Consider the following 20,158-nt stretch of genomic DNA (forward strand, 5'->3'; position numbering starts at 1 on the left):
ATTTTTATTGCTTTCCAATTTCTTTTATTGTGTTGAAGGGTCTACCATCAGTTTAATTATCATTTCTTTTTATGTAATTGGTTTTAATAGTTTTATCTTTGTCTTCAGTTAAATCTGGGCCTGGACTGGTGCAGGCCAGCCTCAGAATGACCTTGGTTAACGCTTTACTCGCGGGTTCTTGGGTTGAAGACCAGTTTGGATATACTGTGGGAGTTCTAACGTCCCACTCTGCACAGGCCTCGGGCCTTGTGTTCTGCCCTGTTTGGACATGTAATCACTCTTGTCACCAAGACTGACCGTCCCCGCCTCCCTTTACCGAGGGGAGTATGGCCGCAGGGGGTCATCTTGTGTTCGGTCCCTGCTAGTTCCTCTGCCTTGAGAGCTCAGCTCTGATCGGAAAGGGTGTTGACTCCACTTCACCGTGCGTTTGTAGATGGTCAGAATGTTTCACTGGAAGAAAGTGTGAAACTACTAAACAGCCTGAGCTCGAATTCTTACGCCTTCCCAGCAGCCTCATCTTTGGTAAGGTGCTCAGCCTCCCTGAACTTCCCTCAGGTGTGATGTGGGGAGACTGATGCCCACAGGAGTTGTGAGATTTAGCGATTGTCCAGGGTCGAGCTCGCACACCCTCACATGGGGCTGGGATACAACAGAGTTCCGATGAGGCCTTCAGAGTCTTCAGCCTCTTCTCACACTCCCAGACACACGCCAGTGTAATGAACTCCTTGTACAGCCTGAATTGTTCTCCTCTCTAGCTTCCAAGCCTTTATACATAGCGTTCCTTTTTTCCTGAACGTTCTCCTCCTTGTTCACCTTCCCCGACTATTCTTACTAATCCGCATACCTCAGCGTAGATATCCAGTGCTCCAGGAAGTTGCCCACTGATCCCCGAGCCCGGGCTAGGTCCAGTGAGAGTCCCACATTTGCCTGTCATAGCACTCAGCAGCCTGTTTACCTGTCAGAATGTTACTTGAGGGGAAGCGTTTTGGGCTGTTTTGTTCACTGTTGTATCCCAGCCCCTAACAAACAGCCTGGCACACAGCTCAGTACATGGTGGCTATTGTTTTTATCAGCACCTTCATCTGTCATAATTCTCAAATGTCTGATTGTTGTATAAATAACTCTTAAGTACGCCAAGAAGCTTAGTGTTAAGTTACAAGACTAACAAGGGCACGCATTGTGTCAGAGCTACATTTTAGGCCTTTGTTTTTCACTTATTCGGTCATTTACCCTTTTTATATCAGGAGCTAACCCAGGAGTGTGAGGAAAAGAAATCCCAGTATGATAGCTGTGCAGCGGGCCTCGAAAGCAATCGGTCCAAATTGGAACAGGTAAGAAGACAGTTTTTACTTTAAAAATTTAGCAAAAACTGCCTGTGTACACATATTTTCTCAGCACCAGTGTCAAAAGATTCCTGAGTCTTTTCCCTCCCCCCTGAGTCTGTCTCCTAAGTTACAGAGACCTTTATTTCTTCAAGCGTGGTGTGTACACCCTGAATTCCCCACCTGTGCCACTACCACCAAGTCCAGGCCGCCGTCTGTCTTCTTAGGCCCCCACAGTACTGTTCCACCTGCTCGCCCACTTCCTCTTGCCTTCCTACAGTTTATTCTCCAAAGAGCAGCCAGAGAAACTGAGTAAAACTTAGGCCACCTTCCAGTGCCTTCCTGTAACCCTTAGACTCTGTAACTTCCAGACTGCGGTCCACAAGGCCCCGCCTCCTCACAGACGTCATCACGTCTGTGCGCTCTGCTCCTCATCCATGGCGGCAGCCACCCTGGCCGTCTTCTTGTACTGCAGACAGGCCAGCCCCGTTTCTGCCTCTGCGCTTGTGCGTGTGCTCTTCCCTCTCCAGACACCCTGTCCCACCACTCTGCTTTGATCTCTCCTTTTCATCTTTCGAGCCTCAGCCTAAATGTCGCCCCTTCCTAGAGCTCTCTTCTGGTCGCCCTGTCTGACAGTGCCTACTCAGTTGCGCCAGCATGTTCTACTGCTGAATTTTCTTCGCAGTGCTTACCCCTTCCAAAATGACCATTCTGTCTTTCCTTGTGATGTGTTTCCCCTCTCGAGTGAGAGGGGGTACTTGTCCTGTTCACTGCTGTGTCCCCAGCACTTAACAGAGCTGGACGCAGCCTGGGTACTTGGTAAATGCACAACTGCGGGTGGTTTCGGAGTGAAGTGAGCCACCCCTGAAAAGGTTGCCACCCAGGCTGTCGCAGTAAACAAAGTTACAGCCACCGCAGAGGAAACGACTGATGGCACTGCTTCTCCTGTGCGTGTGGGCGTCCTCTCTGCGCCTGTGTTCTCATAATGTCGCTCATTTAGAACTTTATGTTGCAGGAAGTCAGAGGACTCCGTGAAGAATGCCTTCAGGAAGAAAGTAAATACCATTATACAAACTGTATGATCAAGGTAAGACAAAGAAAGGGAATCAGAGACTTTGCTGAGGTTTTCCTGTTCAAGGACTTCACCTAACACTTAGTCTCCCCACCCAGAACCTGGAGGTGCAGCTGGGCCGGGCTACTGAAGAGATGAAGGCGTATGTCTCTTCTGACCAGCAAGGAAAGAGAAGGGCAATTAGGCAAGTGGTTTTGTTGTTTTTTTTACATTGTGTTACCTAATGTTTTCACCTGTACAAGTTTTATAAATAAAATGAAATTACGAAATGTAGAGTCCTTAAATAAGCAGGCACTAAGGTATTATTTAGGGGTGAGTCTTGTTAAACATCTTCTGGATAGTCTAGCTCTGTTAAGTAAGTAGGAATACGTGTAGTTTCCTCTCCCACTTGCTCAGTGTCTTTATTGCTACAAAAGCTGTGTATCCCATAAGGTTTGCCACTTTACCCAGCCAAGGCGCACAGTCCAGTTGCATTGATTGCATATCGTTGTGCGTCCATCACAAGTACATGTTACCACAACTTTTCATCGTCCCAGACAGAAACTCTTGTAATTGTTACTAGTTCCCCATTTTCCCTTACCCAGGAATACATATATTTTGATAGTTGGTTTTCAATAAGTACTAAGGTTTGTCTATTTTTAAAGCCCCATGTGGCTTGGACTGTCGTCATCTCCCTGCTAATGGTGCAGTGCCAGTGGCTGCGCTTCAGCTGGAAACTGCGGCTGCAGCACGCCAGCCGTCAGACGGGGGAGGCTCTGCCTGTACACCCCCCTCCCCTGGAGAGTTTTGTGATCACAGTTTGCAGCATACGGTGATGAACCAAGTGTTGCCTTAAAAACACACGTATAGTTGAATTGCTATCTGTGATAAAATCCATTAATTGTACAAGATGCACTTTCTTTGCCCCTTAGCATGCTTCAGATGTTTTGCTTTTGTTACCCAGTAAGAACTCAAAGTGTGGGATTCACGTTTGTTCTAGATTGCAGTTGAGATTTTTAGTAGCATAAACTTCAATGTGACAAAAAGGAATCTAAGACATAGAATGTCTTGGCAGAGTCTAAATTTTTTTATACATATGCACTGGAATGCAAACCAGACTGAAGATATACCCTATAAATAGAATATTTTTTCTAATACTTTAACATAGTAAACATATTCAATGCACTTATTCAGATTCTTTCATTGAATGTAAACTTAACTCAAATAAATTATGTGGTCAATGGTAATATTTCACAACTGTGAGAAGTTCATTTTGTTCTTGAAAAAGTTTTTAAGTTCCATTTCTTCAAAAGTTATTAGTAAGTTTTTAAGTTAAGTTTCATTTCTTCGAAAGCAAAGAAGGAACTATTCCTCCTGAACTGCTGGTTTTCTGAGTTTTCTAACCAGATATTCTTCTTCGTCATTTTAACAATTATCATGACCTTCCTCACCCCTTACTTTCCCTGTAGGAAGCTGTCGGGCCCTGACTAGAGTGGTACATGATAAGAGTGTCGTGGATGTAATGGGCTTAGCTGCATTCTCAATTCACTGATACAAGCTTCACGTGTGGTTACTGATATAGACACAGTATTTGTTATTTGTTATTCCATTTTCTACTTTCGTGGTACTTTATGGTAAGGCCAAAGGTCTGAGAAATCAGCTTCGGTTTGAAAGATGATTTGCAAATTTGAGTTTTATTTAAAGAGGCAGCATGTTTTATTTCAAAGTACTAGAGAGGGACTGTCCAGTGTGTTTCAAACTTGATTTGTTCCTAGTTTTGTGACCTTGAGCAGATCACTTCCTCATTGTAAAGTAAGGTAAACAGTATGTACCACAGAAGGTCAAGTGCAACACGACGTGTGCAACAGGGTTTGGGAAATTATGTGAGTTCCCGGAGCATGGTGAGCACTGTCTGTCCTGTTTACTTCTGAAACTCCAGGGCATGACGAGTGCTCCGTAATTGTTTCTGGGATGGATTAAAAATACGTGTTAGTGTTACAGAGAAAGAGTGTGAGCCTGGTGATTTCTCGGTAAAATATAAATGGAAGTTCTAAAACAATTGGACATTTCTCAGGCGTAGGATAATAAACAAATTATTTAAAGTTACCTGAACTACAGCCATATATTTTTCTTCAGTCTGTGTGACATATCCTCTTAACTGTTGTTCATTGGAGAGCTGGAAAGGCAGATAGTGTGACGTAGTGTCTCGTAAATTCTAAGGGCAAAATGGAGGCTCTTCAGATTGTCTTCCTTCCTTCACTCCTGTGCACAGATGCTTCCCCTTCACCTCTGTAAGCACTTGGGGTACTTTTGATTGACATTTTCTCTATCCTAATCAAAGGATGACCTCCTTTTTTGGGTAAATGTGCAGCTTCCTTCACTTAGACTTCTAGGGTTGCTGTCTGTAGCCCATGATTTCTTAGATTCTCAATTTTGTGTTAATTCCTTCTTAAGTAGTATAGTGTAGTTTGCACAGAAGCATGGTCTTTTTCCATCCAAATTATTGGTTTTAAGTCTCTCTCCATCCTTCAGTCTTTGTCTTTAACACTTTAAATCTCACTTTCTGTCCCCGGCAGGGCATCATCCCATACAGCAAAAGGTTGTGGGTCCCATCCCCAGTCAGGGCGAGAACAGAAGGCGATGAAGGCAGCCAATCAGCGTTTCTCTTTCCCTTCCCCTCCCTCTGCTTCTCGCTCTAAAAATCAATAAACATGTCCTCAGATGACGATTAAAAGTAAATAAATAAATAGATCTCACTTTCTGTCTTAGGTAGTATTAAAATATAATTACATTTTTCTTTAAAAATATAACTCCAAGTTATTCATAGTTTTATCTTTACATTAAAATTTTGCCCTTTTTTGAGATTACAAAAGAAATATTTATAAAACCAAAAACTAACCATTATGCAGTTTAGTAGTACACAAAAATTGAGAGTGGTCCACATGCTGTGCCTCAGAAATGCCTGATGTTAGTATTTGGGTGTGCGCTATTCCATGTTCCTTTCCCGTGCATTTGCTAGTGTGTGTGTGTGTGTGTGTGTGCGCGCAAATACATGGAAATTTTTTTGTGTGTACAAAAATAAAATTAAATGATATAATTTTTCTCTTCATAGTTTATCTAGAATTCTTCCCACCTTAGTATTTATAGATCCACCTCATTCTTTTTTTTTTAAGATATTTTATTTATTTACCTTTAGAGGGGAAGGGAAGGAGAGAAGAAGAGAAATATCAATGTATGGTTGCTTCTCCTGAGTCCCCTGCTGGGAACTGGCCTGCAACCCAGGCATGTGCCCTGACTGGGAACCGAACCGTGATCGTGTGGTTCGCAGGCCCGCGCTCAATCCACTGAGCTACACCAGCTCGGGCCCTACCTCATTCTTTTTTACGACTGTATGTTATCCCTTTAAATGGAGTGCTGTGATTTATCTAAACATTTTCCCATCTATCAACTCTAGTTTTCAGTCTTTCACTGTTATAAGCAATGGTGAAGTAAATGTTTTTGTTTTTATCTTTATTAAGTTACGAGCTTTTCTGTAGAATCGCTTCCTAGGTGTGGAATTCCATGTTAAATGCTATCTAGTGGTTTGGGGCTTATTTTTTAATGTTTCTCCCTTTTGTAAACCTCCTCAAAAACAAAGTAATTTAGGCAAATGGATTGCCATTGTTTTAGGGATAGATCAACCAGAAATAGTACTTAACATTTTAGTTTCCTTAATTTTGTATGCGATGTTTTGCCTTTTTTCCGATAAATTACTACTTACTCTAACTTACTTTTAAGAACTAAGAATGAGGAAAGAATATTTGATAATGGGTTTCCTCCTAATGCCAATGCCCTTAATGTTCTGTTTTATACATTTGATGGGTATGTTAATTTATAATTCAGTTGTGTGATAAAATCATTGCTGTAAATTGAGACTTAATCACTATGCTGGCTCTCTAGGGAACAGTACACCAAAAATATTGCTGAGCAGGAGAACCTCGGAAAGGTAAGAGTGTGCTGTTTATTTTTTCAAATGGGTCTGATTTGGGCTTTCAGTACATGGTTATATGGCATTGTCATTCTTTTTAAAAGGTTTAGTACAAAAAAAGAAAAATAAATAATATATATGTATGTAAAGTTGAGTACAGTTTCAAAGGGGAATTGGTTCTGTCTTAATCCCTTTAGAAGGTGAAGATTCTTTCTTAGGAATTTAGTTTATAAAAGAGAAAAAACAATTTTAAATAACAGTTCATGAGAAGTTTCTGCATGACAAACGAAAATGCCACATGTGATGAACTACCGAGTTTTCCGATTATTCTTATATCTCTGTGGAATAAGTATAAACATACTTATCTATTTTCTTAAATAAATATAAGCTCTTACTCTGAGCCAGGCACTGGTCTCAGCCCTCTACAAACATTGATTCATTTAATACAAATCATCAAAAACACTTGAGCTATTCAGCAGTCACCCTCCCCGTCTTAGGGGAGGGTCACAGAAAGCAGGAACGCATGACTGAGTCTTGCTTTCTCAGTTCTCTGAGCCACTTCAAGTAGCAGAGGTGGTGGGGAGTCTGAGTCCTGACCACCAGGACATAACTGACCAGCTGATTGGTTCTTCTAATGAAAGACACCACCCCTGCCTCTCTCTGTCTCAAAAAGACCTTCTGCGTATTTATCAACCACTCAGGACTAGCCATCAAGTAGGCTGGTTTCAGTCCTCGGGTTGTGGTCTGGACAAACCCCGTAACCACTGTGGAGTTGATTTTCTCATATTGAAACTGAAATAGGTAGATTAAAAATTTAATTAAATTATCTATATGAGTTCCAAGATCATTCTCAATTACTTTAAGTCCCTGTTGCGTAGTGCAGGTTAACTGCATTTCACAGTACGTCATTTTATGTTTCTTATTTAGTTTCACTATTGAATATCGAGGTTAAGATTTTACTAGTTTTTCTCATAAGAGTGTCAAGTTTATATAGCATGATAGTCAGGGATTGTTTAGCTTCAGTTTTCCTTTAAAATACTGACTCTATATGGGTGCCTAATTGCATTGTTTAAATATTCTTGAGTCTGCAATGTGGAAATGATTAAATATACATTGAAGTTTATCCATTCTAAAAACACAAATGAAAAACAGCTTTGTTTTCATCTTAATGCGTTGTATAGAAAAGCTATTGGTCTGACTCAGAAATTGGTGAGGGCAAGATTATTCATCTGTATTTACCCTTTCTGGTTTGAATAATTACTACAAAATACATGTATCTGTACTTCTACATAAAAGCTGAATTAACTCCTATAAACCTGTAAGTAATACTCTGAAGGTGAACTTGAGGAAAACAGTGGAGTAATTGCTAAATAGACGTCCTGGAGTCTTTTAAAGAGAGACTTTTAAAGATGTTTTATTATGGAAAACTTCAAGCCTACATAAACAGTAGAGGCAGCAATGTAACCATCACCCGCTTCAATGACCGACCCTGGGACTGGTCTTGTGTTATCTGTATAGTCCCGCCTGTGACTCCACCCCAAGTCATTTTTAGGCGAATCTCAGCGATCTTACTTTTTTACATGGTCGAATTTTCAGTATATATCATAGAGAGTCCTTCTGAACATAACTACAATGCCATTGTCATGCCAAAAATATTTAACAATAATTGCGCAATACCTAATACCCAGTCAGTGTTCCAGGTTCACCAGGTGTCTCATAATTGCTTAATGTTTTATTTGTTCAAATCAGGATTCTAATTAGAGTCCATACATTGTTATTAGTTGATATATCTTTTACGTGTCTTTTTCTCTAGGTTACTCCTCCATCTTTTTTCTTTACAATTTATTTCTTGTGGAGCGTGGGGGGAGGTGGGGCAACCTGATGGGTTTTGTCTCGTTGGGTTTCCAACATCCTGAACTTTGTTGATGATATTCTTGTGGTGTCAGTTACTATGTTCTTCTGTCCCCAGTACATTGTGTGAATTGGCAGTTAGATATAGAGTCTTAATTAAATACGACTCGACATTTGGGAAGCACATTTCTCCAGCGACGAGGTGCACTTCTGTCGGGAGGCCTTTTGTGACTTTGGCAGCCGTCGGCGATCATGTCCTAGTCCCAGTGATTCACTGGGGGTTGCCGAGTGGTGCCGTCCCAATTCCATTGTTCCTGTTTCATTTATTGGCCGGAGGAGTTCTCTAAAGAGCAACTTCTGGCCAACTATTTGGCCACCATAACGTGCTGCTGTACCGCAAAGGCAGGATAACTGCTGGATTTGCTTATTTACTGGTTTTCAAAATGGTGAATTGGTCCTTTATCATCCTTCAAAAGTATCTTCATGACTTGTAGATTCAACATATTTGGTGTTTCAATCTATTGCAGTTATTATTCCTATCCCATTGTCTTGTGTTTGGCCAGTGGAAGTTCTTGAATCCTTTTGAAACAATTCTATTAATAGACTTCGATGGCTTTTTTATTTTCTGGTAAGACAAAATGTTCCAGGCTCATCCTGTACATTTCTGTCCCAGACCTGGAATCAGCCATTTCTCCACAGTGTACATCTGTCCTCTCTGTATGATTTGTGAGTAAATGTCCATTATATCAGTGCAAGTACATGAAAAGTAAAAGAAACCGTAAAGCTGATTTCTCCATTTTATCAGAGAAATTATGAGTTCTCTGTGCCTTACTCCATTTCTGGAATAAAATGAAATGGCATGCCGTACTGAAAGGAAAAAAGGGAATAATCTAAAATTTCAAGACAGACAGGACAGACGTAGCCGTGCGAGGCGATGGCAGTCTGCGGCTTCCACGGCAGCGCAGAGCGGGCCTCCCCGCCCTTGCCGAGCCCGCCGGGCTTTTGAAAGCCGGCCTGCCTGCACGGCTGCCGCCTGCCTTCCCCTGCCCCGTGGCACCTCCCCCTTCCAAGAACAGTGAAATCTGTGATGAGTGCTTTTAACAAAAACTATTCTAATAAGGATTTGGGTCTATTTAATAGTGTACTTTAAAAAAAATCACTGGATCTTCTCCCTTAGAAATATATACATGCAATTTGATTTGGGGGGACATGCATAGAGCATATACCGAGTCAGGAAAGAATATACCATTTAATAATAATAGCATAACATGATAGTTTATCATGTATTTTTATATCTATTGTGTCACGTGGAGAAAACTTACAGGCAGATGTTTTTATAAGTGTCCCCTCATATTAGCCTTCATCAACCATTTAGAACACTAAAGTTCAGAGAAAGTGTCTTACTTAGAGCTTGTGGCAAAACCAAGGATGAAACACAAGTCATCTGGTTCCCCAAATGTGCATTCTGTTCTTCTCCGCCATGGTACTGTTCCATTTTTCAGATCCCTCGCCCTCCTTTCCTTTAAATACATTTTTTCGTTACTTTCATTGTCTACACTATGACAGATGCGCCCAGCCCCGCCGCCCTTGCCTGCTTCTCCCCAGCCCCGCCTCCCCTTCGCTCTGGCCAGCGCCACCCTGTGTCCGTGTCCACGGGATATGCATTTACACGCTCTGGCTGACCCTTCTTTTATGGGTTTCTGTTCTTTTTAACTTCAGGTTGTCCTATATGTACCGTAACTTCAATTAACTTGTGTAACCTTAGTTTTCGTACATCGCCGAAGAACCTGGTTTCTTATTCATCGGCTGCACAAAGCATATCGTGTCCTTCTAACAACAGAAATAAATCCCTGTGACTGAGATTTCATTATTTTTGATTTTTTTATAATAGAAACTTCGGGAAAAACAAAAAGCCGTACGAGAAAGTCATGGTCCGAATATGAAACAAGTGAAAATGTGGCGTGACTTCGAACAATTGCTGGCGTGTAAGAAGCAGGGCTTTCTGAGACAGCGAAGCCAGAGCTCCATTGGCCAGGTAATTCGGGAGGCGGGCGAGGACCGGCTGGTCCTCTGAGCTTCTCGCATCCCGCGGGGCGTTCCTTGGTGCAGCGGCTGTCAGCACACTCCTGCGATGTGTTTCTGGTCTTGAAAGTGGTTTATACAGCCTCGTACTTTCAGATTAGCCATTCCCTATTGAGTTTTCCTGAAAAATAATGTTAAGGCAGATTTAGGTTTGAAAGTTTTTTTTTTAATATGAAAAAATGGCTTTTAGTTTTGCTTAGTTTAGACATTAGTGGTATCTTCTGAGTTTTACAAGACAGGAGACTAAGTTTACTATCTGTAAATGTAAACATGTGTCCATTAAGAAACATGTAGCTTTTAAAAATATAGTAACCCAGTGGCTTAATGTTTTTCTTAATCTTTTTTTAACTTTAGAAGAATCTTTTAGGAACTAATATCTCTTGTTTTGAAGAAACATTTATCTGAAGTTCAGCAATTCCTACAGTTTCACTTCAGTTTCCTTTTTTTCTGTAAAATTCAAGAACATTTAATATTTTGAATGACATCTGTGTTCTATTTGTATTGTCTAAGGCCAATAAAAGTTGGTATACATGTCATGGCTACTTGTTTACAAATTATGTAGTGTCAAAATTTGTTTTTTAAATAACTATTCATATTATAATATTGTACTGAATTTTACGATTATTGCTTATTTTCACCAAAAACCTAAAATAGTACTTAGGTCTTAGGGACTGTTATTTTAAGTATAAAAATTGTCATAAATGTTGACGTTATCATGTGCTATAAAGTTAGCACAGGATTTCAAGTAAAATTCAAGAGTCCAGAGTTGCTTCCAGTCTCTGCTCCTTTTGGACAAGGTACGTGAAGACTTAATTTTTCTTTCAAGAAAGATAATAGATTTATAGGCTACCATTTGCTTCATTTAAGTTTGCAGATAATTTTCAAAATGTTTTTTTTATATTTGAAAACTCAAATTTCAAATTGGTAGCATGTTTATCTTGAGTTAGTTAGATTTTTTTAACTATTCTGGGGAAAAATTAATGAAGAAAATTGTTTCTACCCTGTACAGAATACACAAATGAGTATGGCTTTGCATCTTTGTCCCCAAGCATACCCTACTCATAATTTTTGTTTGAAAGCCTCTGTCTTAGTAATCAGAGAAACTTACCGGCATGGAGATTATTGGTAGTTCTAGAAGCTGTCACAGAAGAGTCGGGATCGGAGGAAGAGTTTACTGGAGGGTGCAGAAGGAAACTTTTTAACAACTTTTAAGATAAAAGCATTTCGCTGTGATTTAAATGGTGTGACCCTGGTCCTCGGCTTACTTTAGCCTCTTTGTTGAGCAGACATTAGCTACCCTGCTTCTCGTTTGTGCCTTTGATCAGCTGTTAGAGCAGCCACACACTGAGAGTAAAGGCTGTGTTTCACTACGTGGCAACAGATCCTTCTTAATAATCCGTTTCTGGACATTGAGGTGCATGTACTTGTTCAGTGTTGGCTACTGGCTTGTTATTTTTAAGCCAGTGGTAAGTGATGTTCCTTTAACCAGAGTATGAATTCCTTTGCAGACATTTGAAAAGGACAAGATACCCTTTATAGATCAGCATTTTATTTGCCAGAGGAAGATTATTAAGCCTGGTATTTAATATTTTTTAGCCTTCATTATCTTTGGTGCTCTTCTCTTAATTTTTACAATTGTTAATGACAGATCCTCAAAGGGATGCTTCTGAACATCGGTAGCCATTTTATTCCACACAGAAAGAGCATGTGAGTTAAATACTAAGGCAACTTTCAAAATTATTTTGTTAACTGAAGCAGAACATTATTATTACTTCAAGAAAAGCAAATTGGGAAAAAAACTAAAAGTACCAGGTTATTTATAGTTTTTATGTAATGTTGGACATTTAGTAACGCAGCTTAGTGCGTTTTGTACAGTGACTTTCCACTCCTTTCAGGATTTGATTGAAACATTAAAAATCTCACAGTTTTTGACAGCTGGCACTAGCAGAAGAGCTTATTACATTTTTCCTTCAGGACCAGTACTCAAGCTGGCTAGTTGATGAGAGTACTTAATCGTTTTGGAAAATAATCTGTCTTCCACACGATGGCCCAAATAAAGGAGAACAATGTAGCCCGTGAAGCCCGTTTCGGGTTCGCAGGCCTCCTCCTCCTAGGGCCCGGCGCTGCCAGCGTCGCAGGGACTGGCTGTGTCCACTGCCTGTTCCAAAGGCCCTGCCAACCTTGCCCTCTACGCTAGTTGAGGGAATAATCTCATTTTAAAGATTGTCCTTTAAGAAGAATTTTATAATCGGATAATGTCTTTTCTGTTATAAATCTATTAACAACTAAATCCAAGATCATGTATTTCCCAGGTTCAGAGAACGTAGCAGAAGGTCTTAGAACATTGTTGAGCCCTGTCTGGAGTAGCTCAGTGGATTGAGCTCAGGCCTGTGAACCAAAGGATCACGGTTCAATTCCCAGTCAGGGCACATGCCTGGGTTGCAGGCCAGTTCCCAGCAGGGGACGCAGGAGAGGCAACCATACACTGATATTTCTCTCCCTCTCTCCTTTCCTACCTCTCTAAAGATAAATAAAGTCTGTAAAAAAAAAACAACAACCCACTGTTGAAAGGCATATGGTAACCAAACCAGACCTTAGGAAATTGCGGAACACTAACTTTCTTCTTTAGATCGATACATCCTATCATTTTGCTTTAATTCAGCAAGCAACAATAAAAACAGAAGCTATTTCATTAAACTATCAAGTAAATCAAAATGTATTATTCTGCCTAGCTTATATAACATACATATTTTTGAAATTTTTCAGCTCTGTGCATTTTTAAAGTATTTTTGTTTCTTAAGTTTTTAGGCTACCATGAAACAGAGTAATTTGAGTAAAATAAGAGGCTGGGTATGTTGCTCAAACTAAAAATACATAAATTTGCAGAATTCTTCCAAGTTGAATTTGAAATATGCACAAATGGGTAGCTTGTCAAAGCTGTCTTTCCAAAGGCAAAATCAAGTTTGTACTGAAAAATGACTTTGGTCCTGACTGGTGTAGCTCAGTGGATTGAGCTCCAGCCTGTGAACTGAGAGGTCACCAGTTCCATTCCCAGTCAGGGCACATGTCTGGGCTGTGGGCCAGGCCCCAGGTAGGGGGTATGCGAGAGGTAGCCGATTGATGTTTCCCTTGTACACCGATGTTTCCCTCCCTCTCTTTCTCCCCCTCTCTTTCTCCCTCTCTTCCCCTCACTCTAAAAATAAATAAAAATCTTTTTTAAAAAAGAGAAAAATGACTTTGTGTGGAGATGTGTGTCTTAGAGAAATTTCCTTGTCTTACACAGGCATTCATTCACCCAACATTAGTGACTAATGAGTGTGAATCAAAGACTTGTTTCTACAAAGGGTTCTGGGCACCTCCATCATTCCTCGTGCTTGGCAGGAAGGAGGGTTTAGTCCCCAGGGAGTGGGTGACTTCATTAAACTTGGTTATGTCAATAACTTCTCCGTTGTTGTAGTGAATGTGAGGGCTAGATTATATGTAATACAAATGCTTTTCTTAAAAACCATGGCAACTAGGAGAGAAGTAAAATTGCATTTTTATTGACTATGTAACTGTTTCTCCTCCTCCCTTTTCTTTAAATGAAAGCAGCTGAAGTGGAGCTGTTTGCTTTGTGACAAGCAGGCGTCAGGTGAGCGCTTTTGTCTGGAGAGGGTGGCAGTGAGCCGGTCCAAGTGTATTCTCAGTATTTGCCCTCCTGTCTTAAGACAATCTTGCAAAGCAAAAGTTGGCCTTAACTGTCATTTGGTCCTATCCCATTCTTGCAGAAGAAATCAAAGACTAAAACACAGAATCCAAGCAAGTGTTCTAGAAAGGGCCTGGGCACACGCGCTTCTGCTCTTGTGCTCCCTCTTTTGGCAAACTGGGCGAACTGGAAGGCCTTTCTCGGCAAGCACATGATTTCACAATTTCCTTTCTAGAATTGCTCAGAGGCTTGAGTCACCAAACTTGCTTTACTTCTATGGAACTCACTCTTAAGAACGCAGGAGGCAACTAAAGATTTCTGCTTTTCAGGGAAAGTGTTAGTTTCCCCTCAGTTCAGGGTGTGTCAGCGGCTCCCGGCAAGGCAGCTACTGCTCCGCACTGCGCGGGGATACCTGGTGAGTAGTCACAGGATTGTGGGGTGGAACCTCAGAACGGTTCACGTGGTCACTGATTCCAGCGGGGACTCGGAAGGATCTCTTTCAGCCTTGTAGGAATCAGTACGTTAGGGCCTGTAGCAAATCGCTCCCCAGCCTCAGTAGAGTAAGTACAGCGAGGCTCACTTCTCAGGAGGGAGCCTGTTCCATTGTGAAAGAGTACATACAGTCTGGTGATTTTCTTGGTCCTGAAAGGGGAGCACACTTCCAGAGGAAGAAAAAAATATTTTTTAATCCTCACCTGCGGATATGTTCATTGCTTTTTGAGAGAGAGAGGGAGAAACGTCAATCAGTTGCCTCCCACTTGTGTCCTGACCTGGGATCAAACTCACGACCTAGGTATGTGCCGTGACCAGGAATCAAACCCACAGCCTTTTTGGTGTACCAGAAGAGGCTCCAACCAACTGAGCCTCGAAGCCAGGGCAGGAAGAAAAAAAAATTTTTAAATAGCAGTTAGGCAAAGCAAGATCAACAAACTTGATGGCCTGTAGCTCTGTGATTGTAATAATCATAATCGTGACCGTGATGATGACAGTGCCAGCAGCCAGTCCATTACTGAGCACTTAATGTGCACCAGAACTGCCCTAAGTGCTTTGTGTGTAACCACTAATATAACTCTCACGGGAAGTCTGTAAGGTACAGACAGTTATCCTCATTTTATAAATGAGCGACCTGAGGCACAGAGCGGTGTCCACTGTCACACAGCGGGAAACTGGCAGAGTCGGGATCCCAGACCTGGGCCCTTAACTTCCATGTTGGGCTGCAGTGTGGTCCACGTCCACACTGGCTGTGTGTATGCAAACAGGCCGATGTCCACTTACGAACTGTGGTATGTGTGAAATTATTGTTAATGCTTCTTAAAATTCTTTATTATGGGCTCAGTTACTATACTTGAAGAATAAACTTTACTAAGTGATTAAAATTAAACTCAACCAACCAGATGAGGGAATTATACTAAAAATGAATGTCAAGGACTGCTGGCCAAGATAGAAGCATGGGTAGACACACTGTGCCTCCTCGCAGAACCATAAGAAGGACAACAAATTTAAAAACAAAAAAACCCCAGAACTGCCAGAAAATTGAACTGTGTGGAATTCCAACAACCAAGGAGTTAAGTAAGAAACATTCCTCCAGACTGATAGGAGGGGTGGAGATGGGCCACCAGGACGGAGAGGACTCCCGGTAAGGCGGAGGCTGGAGGACTGGGGCTGGCGAGAGGGAGCTGATGGGCTGGGTGGTCCGGCATTCATGTGCAGATAAACTGGGAGAACAACTGGGGAGCAAGACAGACTGAGCAACCTGAGGTCCCAGTGCAGGGAAATAAAGCCTCAAAACCTCTGATGGAAAACACCTGAGGGTTGAGGTGGCAGTGGGAGAAATGCCCAGCCTCACAGGAGAGTCCGTTGGAGAGACCCACAGAGTCCTTGAATGTACATAAACCCACCCACCTGGGAATCAGCACCAGAAGGGTCTCATTTGCTTGTGGGTAGTGGGGGTAGTGACTGAAAGCCAGCCAAGAGCTGAGCAAGCAGCATTATTCCCTGTCAGGCCCCTCCCCCACATACAGTGCCACATCACAGTAGCATGCGGGTTGCACGGCCCTGGTGAATACCTAAGGCTCTGCCTTTTAGTATGTAACAGGCATGCCCAGACAAAAAATATGGCCCAAATGAAAGAACAGATCAAAGTTCCAGAAAAAATACAACTAAGTGATGAAGAGATAGCAAACCTATCAGGTGCAGAGTTAAAACACCGGTAATCAGGACGCTCCAGGATTGGTTGAGTATGGTCACAAAGTAGAAGAAAAAGTGAAGGCTATGAAAAGTGAAATAAAGGAAAATGCACAAGGAACCAACAGTGACAGGAAAGAAACCGGGACTTAAATCAACTATTTGGACCAGAAGGAAGAAATAAACATTCAGCTAGAACAGAATGAAGAAACAAGAATTCAAAAAAAAAAGTGAGGAGAAGCTTAGGAACCTCTGGGACAACTTTAAATGTTCCAACATTTAAATCATAGGAGTGCCAGAAGGTGAAGAGGAAGAGCAAGAAATTGAAAACTCACTTGAATACATAATCAAGGTGAACTTCCCCAATCTGGTGAAAGAAGTGAAAACGTCCCCAGTCTGGCAAAGGAAAGACTTCCAGAAAGTCCAGGAAGCTCAGAGAGTCCCAAAGAAGTTGGACACAAGGAAGCACACACCAAGGTACGTCATTATTACATGACCAAAATTAAAGAGGAGAGGATCCTAGAAGCAGCAAGAGAAAAAAGAGGCGTAGTTGCCTACAAAGGAGTTCCTGTAAGACTATCAGCTGATTTCTCAAAAGAAACTTTATAGGGAAGAAGAGGCTGGAAAGAAGTCATGAAAGGCAAGGACCTATATTCAAGATGACTGTCCAGCAAAGCTTTCATTTAGAATGGAAGGGCAGATAGATAAAGTGCTTCCCAGATAAGGTCAAGTTAAAGAAGTTCATTATTACCAAACGCTTATTTTATAAAATGTTCAAGGGACTTAGAAAAGGGAGGTGACCAAAAATATGAACAGGAAAATGACAACAAACTCACAGCTATCAATAACTGAACCTAAACAAACAAACTAAGCAAACAATAGAACTGGAACAGAATCACAGAAATGGAGATCACATGGAGGGTTATCCGTGGGAGAGATGGGGGAAAAGGTACAGGGAATAAGAAGCGTAAACAGTAGGTACAAAATAGACAGGGGGAGGTTAAGAATAGTATAGGAAATGTGGAAGCCAGAAAACTTATATGTACAACACATGGACATGAATTAAGGAGGGGGGAAATGCTGGTGGGGGTAGGGGTGCAGGGTGGAGGGGAATAAAGGGGGAATGGAATAACTGTAACAGCATAATCAATAAAACATTTAAAAAATTAAAAATGTCAAATACATGAGAAATGAATAATAGTTTTAGATACAGAGCAAATGGAAGCTTTATAGGTTATAATTTAAATCTTTCTCTATGAAAGTGTTTAAATTATGTCTCCTATTGCTGGACATTTAGATTGATTCCAGTTTTTTTTACTTTACAGTAGTGCTGCAATGAAACTTAAAGGTTGAAATACAATGAAATATTAAGCAGAGCCACAAAATTTAATTTGGTCAAACCTAGAATCCATTGAGTAGATTTGTAGACATTTCTTGCCTTCCCCTGTAAAAATACCAAAGCTAAGCCAAGGAAATTAGTGAGATATTGATTAATCGGAGGTTGAAATTGGAAGTTCATTCATTTATTTATATGCACATATCATCTGTGTGCCTGCCACTGTGCTAAGGCTAAATATAAAATGAACATGACCTGGATTCTGCTCTGAAAGGGCTCTCTGTCTAGAACACTCTAATATTGTATAGCAAAAAAAAATTTAAAGTTCTTATTATGTAAAGAGGACAAGGATCTCAGAGGAAGAAGCAATTAATTCTGACAGGGGGGATGAGGATATATGGAAGAGGTTGGACTTGAGCTGGCTGTATAAGGATGAGTTAAGATTTTAAAAAAGATTTTATTTATTTTTATACAGAGGGGAAGGGAAGGAGAAAGAGAGGGAAACATCAATGTGTGGTTGCTTCTTATGCACCCCCTACTGGGGACCTGGCCTGCAACCCAGGCATGTGCCCTGACTGGGAATCGAACTGGCAACCCTTTGGTTTGCAGGCTGCTAGATGAGCACGACCCACGGAGCACGACCCACGGAGCCACACCAGCCAGGGCAGGATGAGTTAAGATTTTGATAGGCCTAGGAAAGGTGGAAGACCTAAAGGCAGTTAAGGACGTGGCACATTCAGGAATTGACCAGAAGTCTGGTATGGCACGATAGTTACCCAGTTGTATGGGGAGGGGACGGAGTTCCTATTGTGTGCCAGGCTCTGTGCTCTGTAACGTGATGTGCTGGGCACTCAGCTAGCCTCTGTGAAGGGTATAGGAAAAGTATAAGACACGGTGCCTGTCAACTAACAGAACTAACAAAACACGAAACAACAGTAAACATATCAGAACCTCATTAGGACCAGCACTAAATTTGGGGGTGCTATTGACCTTCTGTCAAAGTGGAGATCTAGGGAGAACTAAAGGATCAGAGGGGGGCCCTGGGTGTCTATCAAAGAGGGAGAAGTGATCCGGGTTTGGAAAGATGAGGAAGAATCGGACGGGTGACTGAGAGAGCAGGAGAGGCCGGCGGCCAGCATGGAACCGGCGAGCGTTCACGGGCCTCTCCCGCGTCCAGCTCCGTGTCAAGCCTATGAAGCAGGAAAAGGCACGGCTCCTTCTGGAGAACTCGAAGTCCGGTTACAAGATGAGAAACATAGCTCACAGCTGGAGCAGCTTACAGCACTGGATTATCTAGCAGGCGAGCAAATGCACCTCGGGTTTTCTGATAGTATTTGCTGTTTCAGAAATCAAAATTTTTATTAGCATAATTAGAATTCTGTTAGATTTCTGTACATTCTTTTGGGGGTTTAGTGTATCTAAAAGTTTCAACGCAGCTGTTTGGAATGGGATCAAGAGTTGATAGTCCTGCCTTGACTGGTGTGGTTCAGTGGGTTGGGCATTGTCCCACAAACGGAAAGGTCGCCAGTCTGCTTTCTGGTCAGGGCACACGTCTGGGCTGAGGGCCTAGTCCCCAGTTGGGGCACATACAAGAGGCGGCCAATCCGTGTTTGTCTGATACATCAATATTTCTCTCCCCACCTTTCTTCCTCCCTTCCCCCCTTCTCTGAAATCAAAAAATAAAAATAAAGAGTTAATAATCCTAAGGTAATTCAAAGGGAAAAACAAAAGACGGCTGGAGCAATGTGGGCAGGCCAGGGAAGGAGACAGTACAAGTTGATACCCTTCTGGAAGCATGGGTAGAATTTGGCTTGGGCAGGGAGCAACAGCACCATGGGGAAGAGGAGGGAGTGCCCTGAGGTGCGTGCCCACCAAGCTGGACACACTGCAGAGCTGAAGCTGGAAAAGGAGGGAAACTGAACTGCGGAAGGTTTTGAGTTGGTGTGACTGCGAATCGTTGTCTATTTGGTATGCAATGATCGGAGTCGCTCTGATGTTCTTGCTTCCTGTTGGACCCTCGATGAAGTGAGAGATTCACTACTTGGTTGGGATTGTCTTCACAGGAGACTGCGATCGTGGGCTGAGTTGGTTCATTTTTTGTGACAAAGGAGACCAGTAGAGACAATAAGCCAGTTACTTGTTTCATTGTGTTTGGGGGGATATTTTTTTACACTAATTCACAGATTGAGCATTTTATTCCTTGATTTGGTCCACAACTCGGTGTCATCTAAACCCTCACTTTTTTGCTACATATAACATTCTCAGATACATTAAAATATTTGATAATTCCAAGGAATTTAGCTGGGAAACAGAATATTTAGAAGTTTTATTTTGGTCAGGAAACATTTTTATAAATGCATATGATTTCCTATATATCAAAAACTGTGAGAAAAATCCGGAGCTGGTGTTTCAACTGCACTTGATTTCTTTTTTCTTGAGAGGAGGAAAAAAAACCCTCTTGCTGTGATAATTGCCCCATCCGTGAGCACAGCGTCAGCCCAGCTTGCAGAAACCTGCTTGCTGGAGACCTGGCATTGTCAAGCAAATGGTCACCTTTTATTCTGACACTTCTCAAAGAATTTGATTGAAACTATATATGTCCAGATAACACTCAGCAAAGTGCCCTTCTTGCATTTGTTTCAAGATATATTTGGAAACAAGAGAGATGACCTTGGACTCA

The 20,158-nt window shown here is 41.7% G+C and overlaps 1 protein-coding gene across 4 annotated transcripts in view; it reads left to right on the forward strand.

Annotated features, from left to right (window-relative positions):
• IFT81 (intraflagellar transport 81) overlaps positions 1-10,827 on the forward strand; it is a 138,175-nt gene extending 127,348 nt beyond the window's left edge. For all 4 annotated transcript variants that reach the window (XM_037052056.1, XM_037052055.1, XM_037052057.1 and 1 more), the window contains 5 exons: positions 1,245-1,331; positions 2,338-2,409; positions 2,493-2,578; positions 6,313-6,358; positions 10,083-10,827. In XM_037052056.1, the coding sequence (XP_036907951.1) occupies positions 1,245-1,331; positions 2,338-2,409; positions 2,493-2,578; positions 6,313-6,358; positions 10,083-10,265 (474 nt within the window). In that variant the 3' untranslated portion in view covers positions 10,266-10,827. The remainder of the gene's footprint in view (positions 1-1,244; positions 1,332-2,337; positions 2,410-2,492; positions 2,579-6,312; positions 6,359-10,082) is intronic.
• Positions 10,828-20,158: the final 9,331 nt, after the last annotated feature.

This window comes from Sturnira hondurensis, unplaced genomic scaffold (genome assembly GCF_014824575.4).
Source record: "Sturnira hondurensis isolate 20B ecotype Veracruz unplaced genomic scaffold, ASM1482457v3 Scaffold0007406, whole genome shotgun sequence".
Taxonomy (NCBI): Eukaryota; Metazoa; Chordata; class Mammalia; order Chiroptera; family Phyllostomidae; genus Sturnira; species Sturnira hondurensis.